The sequence below is a fragment of the Alligator sinensis genome, unplaced genomic scaffold (assembly GCF_000455745.1).
Source record: "Alligator sinensis unplaced genomic scaffold, ASM45574v1 scaffold72_1, whole genome shotgun sequence".
Taxonomy (NCBI): Eukaryota; Metazoa; Chordata; order Crocodylia; family Alligatoridae; genus Alligator; species Alligator sinensis.
Window position 1 is genome coordinate 410,129 of NW_005842547.1, and position 16,411 is coordinate 426,539.

The 16,411-nt window shown below is 42.7% G+C and overlaps 1 protein-coding gene across 1 annotated transcript in view; it reads left to right on the top strand.

Annotated features, from left to right (window-relative positions):
• Positions 1-16,411, top strand: part of LOC102386534 (CUB and sushi domain-containing protein 1) — a 796,348-nt gene that overhangs the window by 147,023 nt on the left and 632,914 nt on the right. The window contains exon 5 of the mRNA XM_006032113.1: positions 7,696-7,820. Within this exon, the coding sequence (XP_006032175.1) occupies positions 7,696-7,820 (125 nt within the window). The remainder of the gene's footprint in view (positions 1-7,695; positions 7,821-16,411) is intronic.

Genomic DNA, 16,411 nt, shown 5'->3' on the forward strand with positions numbered 1-16,411 from the left:
TTGTAACTGCAACTTAAGCGAAGTTTTTCCTGCCTGCACCGCGACCATCTATGGTGTAAGTAAAATAATCTTTAATCAACCGTTACGCGTCCGTGCCTAATTCTAGTCCGCCGTGCCGAATTCCCCGACCCACATGCCAGGGCTGCTGGCCACAGCCCGCCGCATGCCCCCAAAAGCCTCGGACCGCTCCCGGCCCGCACACTGTGTTCCAGAGACTGGGGTCAGAAGTGGGCTTTTTAACAGACAGCTGCCCTCCATGTAACTAATTGCCCTCTAATTTCTGGGGAGTAGTAACTTTCTTCACCATCTTCTAGCAGAGAGTAGCAGGCTCTCGAAAAGCCTGTTGCTGGCCCTGGAGACCAGGGAGCAATAGCTGTCCTTGTTCACTGCCCCTGCAGGACTGGTGCACTGTCACTGAGTCCATTTTAACATTGCAATGTAATGCTACAGTGTAATGCAATACTATGATGCACCACTCAGGCATTGCAAGTGACACTGAAAAAAATTAATTCTATAAAGAAGTTCCTCTTGCTCCAGGAACATTTTTGTTAAGATCCACAATTTTTAAAGCATTATAGGTGGCATGCACACCTGAATGTAGGAAGTGTCATATTGGATCCATCTAGTCCAATATGCCATTTCCAACAGTGGCAAAAGTGGACATTTTTTAGGGAGAGCATTGAAGTGAGTATATCTAGCATATGATCTATCTCCTGTTCATTACCCTATTTGCATCCAGCATTGTTTTTTTTTAGAGATGCCAGAATATACATCTCTGACTGTTTTGTTTAATAGCTATAAATTTATCATCAATAAATGTGTCTATTCCCCTTTTGAATCTGACTATACTACCTGCTTTTACCACCTCCTTTAGTAATGAGATCTACAAGTTAACTACATGCTGCATCAAAAAGTACTTTTTCTTTTACCCCTCTCCTATGAATTTCACAAAGTGCCCCATAGTTCTAATACTGTGAGACTTGGTGAATAATATTTCCTTATTCACCTTGTCCACACCCTTCATGATTTTATAGACTTCTATCGTATCTCCCCCTCAGCTGTCTCCTTGCCAAAATGAAGAATCCCAGCCTACTGAGTCTCTCCTGTTATGGCAACTGCTCCATACCACTGGTCATTTTGGCTGCCCTTCCCTGTGCCTTTTCCAATTCTACTACACCCTTTTTCAGTTGTGGAAATGAGGACTGTACACAGTATTCAAGATGTGGGCACACCACAGATTTGCATAGTGGCATTCTGATGCTCGCTATTTTGTTTTAAAACCCTTTCTTGAGGAGGCCCAAGATTTTATTAGTTTTGAGGATTTTGTTTATTTATATTTTTGGCCACCATAGTACATTGAGCTAATGTTTTTAGATAACTATCTACACTGATTTGAAAATCTCTGTTCTGAGTTGTAACAGCTAGTTCAGAATCCAGCACTGTGTATATATTGAGGCTATTTTTTTCCCTATGTGCATTACCTTGCACATGGCAATAATGAACATTCTATTTTTGAGGCACTATAAGGGTATATATAGTGCTATAAATATAACATCTGTATTGTAGTAATGGGACAATATTTATTGTATCTTTAATAATTTCACTTTATCGTTTATGTTTGTTTTTGTGAGCCACATGAGTTAAAATGCGCTTCACCATTTTCTGCAAAAGAGCCTAAAGGCCATATTCTTATTTTTAGGATTTGTGCATGTTTCTGTTTGAGTACACACTTGATTTTAAAACAAATAACATTCTGTCTGCATCCAACCATAAGACTGCGACTGTGCTGAAAGATAATACATTAGATTCTTTGGGGAATTAATAGAAAATAAATACAGGTTTAAAAAAATTGTTTTGATCTTTGTGTTCTTTCTGAGTAATTTTATAGTATGGGGTCAGTTCTCATAATTACATTTCAATTCAGAGTGAATAATAGCATGCCCAAATGTCATTTGGAGCTGAAAGTGGCAGCTCTTCACTCAAAGTTTGTTCACTTTCTTGATCACGTTACATTTACTAGAAGGATATACCACTGATAAGCTTTTCTTACTTAGTTATAAGTGGATTGTGAGACACTTAGAATTCTTGTCCTTGAATATTAAGACTATGGTATACCAAGGCTTTCTTTTCCTTAAATGATGATAAAGGCTGCTTGTGCACATAATGGAGGTTTAGTCCCTGAAATTGAAATGTTGTGTTTTTAATTGTGATGATTAGAAACCAACCATTTAGGGGTTTGCTTCACTGTTGTGGTGAGGGGCCCGATCCTTTTTTTTTTTTTTTTTTTCATGCGGAGCCTGTCCACATCTCTCACAGCTGGGGGCAAGCTGTCAGCAGCCTGAGTGACAGTGGCCCCTTAGCTATGGAGGGCTGCAGTCCTTCTCTCCATGGTGGCAGCACCCCCTGGGGCCACCTCCATGGGCTGCTAGCAGGCAGATGCCATCTGAGGGGTGCCACTGCCATGGAGGGAAGTTCTGGTGCCCCCTGCAGCTCAGGGCCTGCTGGCAGCTTGCCCCACCCCCTCCCCCCCAGCCATGGGAGAGGTGGGCAGGCATTGTCAGGGGGTGGGTGGGGGAAGGATTAGGCCCCTTGCTGCTTTGTTTTTTTTTTCCTAACTGGAGTCTCGCTGCACGAGCTGCTACCGGGCTGTGCAGCCCCTGAGCTGCAAGGGGGCCCGTTCCTTCCCTCTGTGGTGGTGGCACCCCCTGGATGGAATGCAAGCTGCCTGGGTGCTGTCCCAACATGCAGGCAGCACCTGCTGGATTCAGCTCTTCCCTGAGCCTGCAGAGAGACCAGTACCCAGCAGGCTTCCAGTTCATGAATTTGGGGAAGATTTGGATCTAGTAGGTGCTACCTGTGAGCTGGGGCAGCACCCATGCAGCTAGCACCCAGCCTGGGCAGCACTGTGGGGTGCCACCACCATAGAGAGAAGGACAGGCCCCCTGAAGTTCAGGGGCTGCAAGGCCTGGTGGCAGCTCACACAGGCAGTCTCTGGTGAGAAAAGAAATAAAACCGGTGAGGGGCCTGATCCTTTTTTTTTTTACCCATGAAGCCTGCCCACCTCTCCCATGGCCAGGGCTGAGCTGCCAGCAGGCCCTGAGCTGTGGGGGGCCACATACCTTTCCTCCATGGTGGTGTCACCCTCTGGGGCCACCAGAGTGTGTGGCTAGTGGGTGGGCCCTGACCCAGTTTGAATCCAACTGTTCCCTGAGTCTGAGTTGGGGCAGCACCTGCCCACTAGCAGCCTGCCCTGGCAACCCCAGGGGGCACTGCCACCATGGAAGGAAGGACTGGGGCCTTCTGCGGCTCAGGGGCCACTCGGCCCACTAGCAGCTCACCCCACAGCCATGGGAGATGTGGGCAGGCTCCACAAATAAAAACAAAAAAAAACAATTGGGCCCCTCACCACTTTTGCCTTCAGCCCACCTCTCCTGCAGTGGGAAGGGGGTCAGCTGTCAAAGGTCACAACATTACAAATAGTTACATTGCAAACTAAACTACAAGTGGATATGGTTTAATTTGAAACTACATCCAAATGTAGTTTAGTTTGCAACATAGCAAACTCATTTAAATCATAAAAAAACCCTGCATGTGTACAGCATGATGCAATTAAAGTGCAAAAACAGACATTTTTGTCACATGCACAAGTTCCCAAAGTTTTCATCATTTTGTCCCTTCTTAATTTTCTTTTCTGATCCTTCCCCAGAGGGTAATGGCCCACTGACTATGAAAATTATTTAGAGAAATTCCCAAAGTTCAATCTATTTTAACAAAGTGCTATCCCTAGACTTCTATACATAAGCTGTTTAATACCAAATAGTAGACAAACAGGTGTTAGGACTGGGGATAAGAATACAAGAAGCAACTGGAAGGCTTAGACGTAGAGAAAATTATAGGTTATTTTGTATGCAACTATTTTCACTGTGTAGTTTCCTATATCTCATCTAAGAACTATTTAGAACTTGTATTTTTGTAGTATGGGCATTCTGGTACTTTTTTTTTTTCTTTTTAGTCTGAATTGAATTTTTAAAAGGAAAAATGAAATTTTCTCCAGAACAAAATTCTAACATTTTCAAAAAGGCAAAGTAATATTTTGCTTCAAATTCAGCAATAGATTTCCATATGTAAGGCTGAATTTGTTTGAAACATTTAATTTAGGCTTCATTTGCTGGATTTTAAAGCATAATATAATATGCAATGTTATGACAATAAAAATTGAAGTAATGCATTAAGAAAAATATAATGTAATCCTCTAAAGGATTATATTTTTCTTAATTCATTAATGCATACAACTTACTTGCTTAATGCATTACTTTTTCTTAATGCACATCTCAAAAAGGATATGGAAGAACTTTGCATTACTAAAAACACATTTTTATAAGTTTTCACTGAACATACAGTACAGTCAATACGTTCCCTTTGTAACTTCCAATTTAATCAAAATTAAAATCAGCATTTTCCAATGGAAAATCATTACATTAGAAAAAATTCCATCAACTTGGTCTTCTCTAGTGTCCCAGTGTTCTCTAGTGGTCCATATCACTGTATATTTTTTTACTTGTAACACCCTAACTGCCCTTCATAGGGCCATGGGTGTTCTTTTTCTGTACTATGCCAACAAGTAGCAGGCTTTTAAAATATATAGATGTTGTATAATGTAGTGACAGTCATTCTTTCAGTAGTCAACTCAACATAGTAAACTGGAGATATGTGGGCTGGATAAAATTACTGTAAGATGAATACATAATTAGCTCAATGATCTCAAGCAAAAAGTAATTATAAATCCCAGGAGGTTGCAAGTGTGGTTCCACAGGGATCTGTTCTAGGTCTGGTGCTGTTAAACACATTTATTAATTATTTGGATGCCAGAATAATAAGCTCCCTGATCAGATTTTCAGATGACAAACTCTGGAAGGATTGCAAACACTGGAACACAGAAATCAAACTCAAAAGAGTCTCAGAATGCTGAGGTAGAACCTACAGAACAATGTGCAACACAGGCAGATGTAGTGCTACATATAGAGAAGAACAGCCAAACATGCAAGTACAGAATGGGAAATGACTGACTGGGTAGGAACACTGATAAGAAGGATCTGGGAGTTTTGGTGGATCCTGAATCAGCAATTTTATACAGTTGCAAAAAAAGCAAATGCAACATTGTGAAATTACACATTACACTTAGCTCATACTAAATCTATCGTGTTACATCTGTAATTACAGCTCATACTGTAGATGTGCCCAGTGCTAAAGTTAGAACACACTGGGCACATCTACACATGCATTAATATACTGCAGTTTCTGCACATTAAGTTTAGCACTGGTGAACATTTTTACATGTACACTGGGATTGGTGGGGTAGGTATGGCACTTTAAGTACAGCAGCTCCGAGAGCTCTGAGAGCTGCTCTAATTAAAGCGCACAAGAGTGTCTCATGCTTCGGCAATCCCAAACTTCAAAATGGCAGTGGGGGTGCTTTATTGAAAGCTTGTCAAACGAGCTTTAGATAAAGTGCCTCCACTGCCATTTTGAAGCACAGGGATCCTGATAGAAGAAACGAGAGCTGGCTGGAGTGCGGTAATTACCACGCTTCAGCAGATTCAGTTAATTGAGTCTGCTCCAGTGCTCTGTAATTACAGCACATTGGAGCAGCCACTGGGCTCCTGTACAGGCACCTTGTAATAACAGGCACTAACTCAATGCACAGTACCCTGTACTATTCTGCAGTTGCACCGGCACATGCATTTTAGTGATGCCAATAGCATGGCTTTTGCCATGATGTGCTAATATGTGCAGTAGAATTTGTCTACTGCACATTTAGTGGCTCATGTAGATGCACCAACTGTGAGCAGTTACATGTTAAGGGTTTCTACTGTTTCTTGCCTGAACAGTTCTGATTTGCCACTCATGGACTGATGAGCAGGGGCATGACTGGGAACCAGGACACCTGAGCTCTATCATTGCTCTGCAGAGGGGAGGGGCTGTGAGTGGTGTGTCCTAGATTTCTGGAGGATTCATAATTGCTGATTTTGTCTGTCTGGAGCAGACTACAGTTACTGTAACACAAGTGCATGGCGTGGCCTGTAGTTAACCCTTTCCTGAAGTGGTGTAGCTTTGAAACACTAAGAGGACACTTAGCATGAGTTAACAAGCTTTAATGGGCTCATGTTTTAATTGTTCTTAATAGAGTCTAAGTATAATGTGTAACTTCACCTTAAGAGATGAAGGTGATAGCACCATGCTACTCATTATTGATTAGGGTTCATTTAAAGTACTGTGTGCAGTTTGGGGCTTCAAATTTAAAGGAGTGAAGAAGTTGCAGAGAGTCCATAGTCATATCACCATAAATAAAGGGGTTGGAAGTCAAACCATATTAATTAAAGGGTTGATAGAGCTAGATATATTTAGCTTGGAGAAGAGGAGATTGGCGAGGGAGCAAGGGGCAGTCCTTGATATTATAGCAGTTGCCAAGATATTTGAAAGCCAAAGAAGAAAATTAAAAACTGTTCTCACTTGTCATTGGCAGCAGGGAACAGATCAACAGTTGTAAATTGTAGCCAAGTACTTTTAGATTAGACCTTGGTAAAAAAAAACCCTTACTATTAGAAGAGTAAGGGAGTAAAATAAACTGCTGAGCAGAGTTTGTAGGATATCCTTCACTGAAGGTTTTCAAGAGAAGGCTGGATACCATTTGACTGACATGCTTTAGAAATAGCAGTCCTACATTCATACAAAGGAGTGGATTGAATTATTCTTAAAGTCCCTTCTAACCCTATGATTTCATGATTCTGGAGTATAGGGTTTTGAAGTTATGCATATGGTAAGTTTCCGCTTAAATATAGAGCAAGTTGCAGCTTTCTCTATATTTAAGACCAAATTTACCCTTGGATTAATTTACTGAAGTCATATTAAGGAGGGCTAAATTTGACACAGTGGACCAAATCCTACTTCACCTATTACGTGCCTAAGTGAATTTAAGTGCTTAAATGGGGCCCCATTTCACCCTGCCTGGGTCACTGTCAACCCCTTAATATAAAAGGTGGAAAATGAAATTATTAATACAGAAGTCTTTTCGCTGCTTTTTATGATTTTGCCTTTTTATGACTTTTTATGATGTAGACAACAACATATCACAAAATAAATCACACAATGGATTATTGAGAATTTGAATGAGGTGGATTAGGAACACACTTAGGTGTCTGTGTCCATTTATATGTCTACTAGGTGGACTAGGATCTGACACTTAGGCACTTATCATAGAATCATAGAATATTAAGGTTAGAAGTGACCTCAGGAAGTCATCTAGTCCAACCCCCTGCTCAAAGCAGGACCATCCTTAACTATACCATCCCAGACAATGCTTTGTCTACCCAGGTCCTAAACACTGCCAAGGATGGAGAGTTCACAACCTGTCTGGATAACCTGTTACAGATAGAAAGTGGAATAGCATATGGTCTGATGAATTATACATTTTCATTTCTTTTAATGGTGGATGGATTACATAAAGTGTGTTTCTTCTCCAGATATAACCCTTTTCCAGTTAAATATTGGATAGTGTGTATGATATCATTTTCCTTTGTCTTTGGTTAGGGTCTAGAAATCATATTTTTGTATTTACCCTTTGGTGAAGAATTCTTGACGGTGCCTGCCTGCAACAAACTATACTTCTTTATTTCCACTATTCTCTCTCTTCTCCAGGGTGGGTGCTAGTCTACAGTTCTCCTGTGAAGATAATTATGTGCTCCAAGGTTCTAAGAGCATCACTTGTCAGAGAGTGACAGATACGCTGGCAGCTTGGAGTGACCACAGGCCAATCTGTCGTGGTAAGTACTAATTTTTACTAATGTCTACAAGGGTATGGCATAATTCCTTCTGGGAAAAGTAATTGAACATTGTAGTAAAGGTAGAACAAGTTATAGGTATCTGTATATGTTCAAAATCTGTCAACCACTCAGGAACATTTGCTTTTGACCATCCTTGCCAGAAAAAAACAAAACTATAGTTTGTTCTGTAGCAATACGGAGTATTAAAAGCTTTTTGTCCTCTAATATTAACAGCAGATCTACAAGTTTAGAAAGGGTGGTACAGTCAGGATTGGGTCCTTGCATTATTCAGATTTGGTCCTTGGTCTCCATGGCTGGTATCACTACTTGTCTGGCTTGGGAAGTGTAGTCAGGCAGCCTGGCTATGGTAAGATTGGCCTCTCACCTGGATAGGCAGCCTGTCATGCCTGATGAGTCAGTTTGAGTGCCCAATCCTGCTAGTGTCTGGATGCCTGGTCCCTCCTTCCAAGCTAGGGAAGGCAGATAGCACTGCCTATTAGCGTGAGAAGATGGGCCAGGCAGCCAAATTAGGATTTGGTTCTCAGCTGACTCTAGGGGTATTATGGCAGGGGTGGGCAAAATATGACCTGCAGGCCAGATCCGGCCAACCAAGTAATTCTTTCTGGTCTACAGTAGGTCTTTAAGCCTCACCCAGCCCAGGTATGAAGGGCATCCCAGGCTGTGGTGCATGTGGAAGGTGGAGGGGGGGTAGCACAGCATCTAGACTCAGCTTATGGTAGCCTTGGGGGTGGCAGCTCCTTCCAGCTCCTGCTGCCAGTGCCACCACTGCCTCTGGATGCAGCCCCACTGTCAAAGCACCAGATGGAGCACAGAGATGGGCAGGTGGGATCTCTGTGGAAGGGCCCTTCTTTTGAAGATGAGCTACTGCCCCTTACATATAATATTCATTGGATAAAATGGCTGGAAGGTAATGAGAAATTTCTGTCCCATTAGGAGCAAGGTTTCAGACTAGAACTTGGGGGATGCAGGGGTGGTACTGATCCAGTGCAGCAGGGGGAGGAGAGGTGCTGACCCAGCTTTGGCATGACAGGTTATGGGGGGAGTGGTGCTGACCCAGCCTTGCTGACCCAATTGATCCTATCTGGCCTGGGTCTGTCCACACCCTACAGGGAACTGGATAATTTCACTGGTTGAAGGAGTTTTAAAATTGGAGTGTCTCACTGCCTGGGTAAATGCCTGAATCGCTCGACCTTTGGGGGTAAAACATGAGAGGTTCCTTGTCCATTCTTTTATTTTCAGGACTTATGCTTAGGTGCATGTGTATATAACTCTTGGTCAGTGCATAGCTAACTGTGTGTTTTCATTGGTTATGTGGATGTTGTACATCCACACTGCAAGTATAACAGCATTATACATTGAGTTTGTTCTGGAGAATTTTTTCCAGAACAAAATTCCAAAATTTTCAAAAAGACAAAGTCATATTTTGCTTCAAATTGAGCAGTGCATTTCCATTTGTAAGTCTGAATTTGTTTGAAACATTTCATTTAGGCTTTAATAATTGGATTGCAAAAATGCAGATTTTGTGGCTGTGAAGATTTATGTATTTTCTCCCATACACAGTGAAGTATAATATGCAACTTGTTTTGGAAAAGCAAGATGAAGAAAAAAGATATTTCTTTGTAGTAAGTAATGGAGTAGTAGGAACTAAGGAGCTAAGCCTGCTCATTTTCTGATCCCTGTGGATTGCTCCATAACTCATATATTTTTTGCACCCAATAAGCAGCAGAATATGCTCTTACCATATTCCTCACTTATAAATAAAATTCAATTTTCCAGCAGCTGGTTTTTGGTGAAGGGTTCATATTGTATCTGAGAAAATATGGTATGGTAAATACCATTTGGGCATGGACATGAATGTTATACAACTTGACTGCCCAATTCTCTTCAGTCCTAGATACCTATATAGTCTCAAAATAATTGTCTCTCAGATCTTCAGTGAGTCAGTTTGATCAGTGAGTTTATCTACACAACAGCCATAAGAGAAAGGGGAGTAGTTATTCCCCATACAGATAGAGAGCTCTGCCTAGGACAGGAAGTTATTGGCCCAAGGTCATAAAAGAAGATTCTGGGAGAGCAGGGAATGTATCTGATTCCTCTGAGTCTCAGACCGTAAACACTGGACCATTTTTCCTTTTACTGAAGTTGAAAATTTCATTTGTATATTCAGTATGTGAATGTGGGGTGCATCTAGAAACTTAAAATTAAGTCATTAACATTACATAGTTAACACTTATAGTAAAATTTAAATTATAGTTTTCTTTCTGGAATCTAATATTGGCTTAAAAATAAAACAAACAATAGGAAATAATGACAACTCCAACATATCTGTATGATTATTTTGTACTTCAGACAAGGATAAATTATAGAGGTGGACCGACACATCAGTCCAATATCAGAACAGCACTGATATAAAGAAAATTGTTTGTATCAGAAATCAGCCTGATGTGGCCAATCATTTGGCTGACAAATGCCTGTCCAGGTGCACAGCTGCCACACAGCATGCAGGCAGTGAGAATCACAGCCCAACAGCTTGGAGAGATGCATGCAACTGGTAAATCTGTTGTGATGGAAGGGGAGGGTGGAGGGAAGGAGCATAGGGGCAGCTCAGTGCCCCCTTTGGTGAGGGAGGGAGTGGGGCTGGGGCTGGCACTGCCTAGCTGGGGAGGGGCAGGACAAAGCCATGGCTCATCCAGGGGACATGGGGAGGAGGGGTGCTCCCATCGCTGCGCGCACCATGGGAGGGCATGGCAGGGGTGTCTGCCCCTGGATCTGAGTGTGGGGGATGGGGGGAGCTGCAGCTGTGAATTGGGGCCGGGGCTGTGCCAGCCTCTTCCTGGCATGTGGGGGGAAGGGTTGGGCCGGGGCTGCTCTAGGGGCAGGCAGCAGTGGCACTGGGAGGGAGACTACAGGGGGGGCTTTGGCAAAATTTGGGATGGCTGCAGCCCCCCCATAGCCCCTTTCCAGTGCCACCACCACCATCCCCAAGCACAGCCTGACCCAACCCCACCCCCGTGCACCAGGAAGAGCCCAGTGCAGCCCTGGCCCCAGCCCCAGCACACAGCTGCAGCCCCTCCCACCCCTCCCGTTCAGATACAGGGGCACATGCCTCACCCCTCCATGCCCTCCTGAAGTGCGCTCAGCAGCGGGAGCTGTCCCCTCTTCCCTGCACCCCCTGGATGAGCCACGGCTCTGTCCTGTGCCCCACCTCACCCCGGCTGGGCAGTGCCTGCCTCAGCCCCAGCCCCAGCCCCACTCCTCCCTTACCACAGGGGCCTTGATCTGCTCCTCCCCCCATGCCCCTTTCCTCCCGCCTCCCCTTCCACCACAACAGACTGACTAGCTGGATGAAGCTGTATTGGAAATTGGATCATTATCAGCTGATATGCTTCCTTAAAAATCACCTATCAGTATCAGTCCCCAAAATCTCTATTGGTGATAATTAATAAATTTTATTAATAATAATATTCCCGAGCCAAAGATAGATATGCAAACTGATGGAGAACAGAAATGTTTGTTTTTCTTTAAATGTTTTGCATTTCCTGAGCAGACAATAAATTTACTGTCCTTTAATTAATGAGCACATGTTCAGATAAAGCCATTTCTCATGCTTTCTGTCATTAATGAGAACAGGTTCAGATAAAGCCATTTCTCATGCTTTCTGTAATCTTTGTTGTGTGAATTGAGTCATTTTCTGCAAATGCAGTTTTCTTTGAAGTTCCTGGCTTAAAAATGTGTTAGTATAGTTATAGCTATTATATTCTGTGTAACCATGTAATTTGGTTTTATGTATGTATGGAGACTGAACGTGACAAAGAAATGTCATTCAGAACCTGAACAGTTTGAATTACTTAAATGCCTTCCTTATAATCAGAGCTAAGATTCCCCTAAACCCTGTTCTTTTTCCTCAGTCTGATTTTCATTCCCTTTGGACACATGGAACAAATCATGGAAGGAGCTGCACTCCCAATATCCATTGATTTCAGTTATCAAATACCCTAATGGGAGTTGTGAGATTATAACACTTTTTGTGACCAGGCTGTAATATTTCTAACAACTTAACGTTACAGACTTTAACAATAATACTTTGTCAATGGACATTACTATACATCCCCTACAAATACGCATGCCCACAATCCTAAACCTGTTACCTGAATTCATAATTTTATAGAGAACAGCTAGTAGACAGGAGATTGCTTTTGTAGGGGGATGGGGAGGATGGGAGAGGAAACAGAAAATCTTAAGAATGTTTATGAGAAAATTGTAAGAACATATTTCAATAAAAAGATACATTTCTGGGGCAGCTAATAAAACTTTCTAATATTAAACTATTCATAGAACAGAATGACTAAGTTTATTTGTGAATAAGCATGTGGCTTTCTATGTGTTTTCAATTTATGGATAGTAATGCATCCAGACCAGAAATCTCTTACTGAACATTAGGCATTTTCTTCAGTTGTCCAGGCCTGGGACTGTGCTGTGAACACATGCAAGCATTCACTAAGTTGGGTTAACTCTTTATCAGTCTAAAGTTAGTTTTCCTCTCAGGTGAATTAACTGAGCGCAGGTTCAGGGGTGACCTGATGGCCACCTACAAGTTTATAAGGGGTGACCACCAGTATCTGGAGGAACATTTGTTCACCAGGGCGCCCCAAGGGATGACGAGGTCGAAGAGTTATAAACTACTGCAAGACCATTTCAGGCTGGACATAAGGAAGAATTTCTTTCCTGTCTGAGCCCCCAAGGTCTGGAATAGCCTGCCATCGGAGGTGGTTCAAGCACCTACATTGAACACCTTAAAGAGAAATTTGGATGCTTATCTTGCTGGGATCCTATGACCTCAGCTGACTTCCTGCCCCTTGGGCAGGGGGCTGGACTCAATGATCTTCCGAGGTCCCTTCCAGCCCTAATGTCTATGAAATCTATGAAACTTTAGATCAGGCATGCCATTTTTAAGGCAACCTAAGCCCTGTGAATGTTTTCACAGCCATCTACATTCCCCTAACCTTGATTAGGGTGATCTAAATATAACATGTGTATGCATCCAAGTCACCTATCTAGAATATTTAAGTCTGCTGTAGAATAGCTACTCCCTAAAATAAGAATACCAAAAGGAGGTCTTCCACTTCCTGATCAAGTGCCATAACCACTAGGGTATTTGGCAAGAGGTAGGTGGAATAATTTGTTATCATTGTTTATTTTATAGTGAAGCCAGTGTTGTTTCTGTCAGTGAGATGCACTGATTCAAGGACACATCTGAGCAAACAGGATCTCAGTAGGACACCTCCCTTTAAGCAAATTAGATTAAGCTGGATGCTAACATGATGGAAATGTTGCTTCCCTTTAAGAGAAATGGGGGACTTCATATATCCCTGAATGGAACGTGAGGAGACATTAATACTTTTGTGGCACAGACCTAGACATATGAACATAGGCCTGAAAGGGCCTTTTTGGCAATTGAATCCAAGTTTCTGCATTCACAAACTATCATTAGCAAAAGGAATTCCCAAAATCACCACTTGGAGCTCTCATCCACAGCTACAAGGAGCAATATCTGAAATGTCAAGGACCCCTATAATATGCCGCAGATAAAGGCCAAGGATCAGTAGCATGGAAATAATTAGTTAATATATGCTCATAAATCCCAGGGAAAGGTCGTAGGTCACACAATACAGAGGAAGGCAACCCACCCCACCAGCACAATACACATCCATGCAGTTTGTGCCAATCTGATGTAGGTAAAAAGAAAAAAAAATCCTTTGTGATCTTGGGTTTGGCATTCATCACTCCAGTGGAAGTGTGAGATCCCATATCCAGACGTTTCTGGGGTTTTAGTACTGAGAATCAACATACCTCAGTAAAAAAGCTTTGACCTTAGCTATGGGAACAGCTAAAGGGAAAAAATAACCTAAACTATATCTACACGCTGGGCTCTACATTATCTGTTACCACCCAGGAAAGAGATGTGGGAGACATTGTAGACAGTTCACTAAAAACATCAGTGCTCAGCAGCCATCAATAAGGCAAACAAAATCTTAGGGATTATCAAGAATGAAATTGTAAATAAAGGGGAAAGTATTATAATTCCCCTTTATAAATCTACAGTGCATCCATACCTTGAACGCTGTGCCCATTTCTCTCCCCAACACCTCAAAAAGGTTATAAAAGAACTAGAGGAGGTACAGAGAAGGGCAACAAGGATGATTAAATAGTATGGAGGGGCTTCCATGTGAAGGGAGACTGAAGAGGCTAGAAAAGCAGCACTTGCGGAGGGACATGATCAGGATTTACAAAACACTAAATGGTGAAGAGAAAGTAAAACGGGTTTTATTATTTACTGTCTCTCACAATGCAAGAACTAGGGGTTACAAAATGAAACTAGTAGGTAATGATTTTAAAACTAACAAAAGGCATTTCTGTTTTTACACAGCAAGTAATTAAAGTGGGGAATTCATTGCTACTAGATATTTTGGAAGCTATTTATCCAGATTTAAAAAGGAATAGGACATATTCATGGAGGAAGGGTTCATTATTAGCTATTGAGCATTGGAGTTAGTGATACAGTCTTTTAATCAGAACCTCTTAGACCTTTTCTGTCTAAAAGCATTCATGAGGGAATAAAAATTCTACTTGACCCCAACTAATGGCCAAGACAGGCATGAAGCATATGTTTAGGTTTTCACACTTGTGCCGAGTGCCACATTTCAGAAGCAGAATAAGGTTTGTAACTTTTTTACTTCAAACAATCAAATGCCTGCTCGTAGTGCTAAGGATATTCATAGGATAAAATTGGGCCACAGAAAATAATGGTATCAATGTCCTCAGAATCCCTATTATTATTACTAATTTCTTTGGGGCTCATATTTTCAAAAAGAGCCTATTCATTGAGCTTCATGCCGTGAGGAAAATATTTAATGTCCATGGCATCACAATTTTATTTTAATGTAGACGATGTATTTGTATCAAACCTCCTATGTGTCCTAGTTTACCTCTAGACTAGTTAGATTGATGCCAAGAGTTAGGATAAGATATCCATATAAGGACTTTCTATCTTCCTCATGCAAGATGCTAACATAGAAGCAATAAGGAGTCTACTAAGATCATCATATCTCTTTATGGAAGAATATTATTTTGCATTATCAGCATCTCCTTTAGAAGTTGGCTTAAGACTTTTATTCACCAGCCTGTTGTTTTTTTTCCGTAAATTCAATTTAGACACCACTCTCACATGTCAAGATAAACAGACTTGGAGGGCACACCCACACATGCAGGCACATGAGCTAGCAGCAGCTCAAATAGAAGCGGTGCAAATTTGAGTCAGGGCTTTTTGCCTCAGTGCATATGCTGGAACATGCACTTTGGTGTGATGCAAGTTGTGCCACTGAGGGCAAAATAACCCTACCTGGCTCCTCCTGGATCTTCAGGCAGGGGGAGCTAGAGCCTCGGGCCAGCTCCTGTGCTGGCCCCAGCAGTGTAAAAAGCTGTCCTGTCCTGGCCCCATCAGTACAAAAAGCTACCCTGGCAAGTAGCTCAGGGTGACTCACTCTCAGGAGCTTCTGGGGCCTGGCCACTTGGTACCTGGGGATACCTGGTACCTCTGTGCCAGCTGGACTGCTGAAGCAGCCCTAGGAGTTCCCTGCATCCTCTATCCACCGCAGCAGTCTGGCAGTGGGGGCTGCTGCCTGGCTGTGACTTGCTACGCACATGCCAGACCCATATGGAGACTGCACAGCCAGTAGAGGCATCTGCCCCTCCGGGTCTGGCAGGTGCCATGAAGGTCACTGTCAGAGAGGGCCATGGCTGCAGAGTTGGCCTTTGTACGGCACTACTGCCATGTATGCCCTTGCTCAGCCATCTGAGTAGCTATCGCCTGAAAGATGTTTCCAGTGTGGTGGCCTGCTTTGAACTGTCAAAACATGTCCTCCTGGCCCCAAGTGGCCAGAAGGTCAGCCACTTCCAACCGGGTCCAAGGTGCCAGCTCTGAGCAGGCTTCTCTGCCTGGGTCCTGCCACAGGCCTCCCTAGCAGGAATTCAGGTGTTCCCTATTTGAGAACTGAAAAATCCTGAAGTTACTCTGTAAAATACTCCTAAATCCATGTCCCTTCACAATTAAAGCAAAAGACCACTATACAGAGAGAGAGAGCAAGAGAAAGAGACAGAGAGATAATGATTTGGGTAATGTTTTATTGATATATCTACAGTGTTAAAGCAATTTGAAAGCTTACCAGTGTCCCTATCATCATAATAAAATGAATTCTAAATACCTATATATTTTGCTGTTTGCCTTTGATTTTCTTAACATACAGCAGTTAGAGCTCCCTCTGACCCTTTCACTAACCAGAATGTAGGGACAGCTGCCACTGCAGCCACAGCTCCTGCCAACAGATCTCATCCTGTCTGGCAGCTAGGCATACAGGGTGTGTGCTAGGGAGATATGGGGTTCACAGAAGGGGGATGAGAAGAGGAATGGGGGGATGGGGCTGCCTATGGAAAGCTGTGGGGGGCTGTGGGGTGCATGGGTGTAGGAAAATTGTGGGGGGGGGGCTGTTGGGGAGGATTTCTCAAGAGGGGTG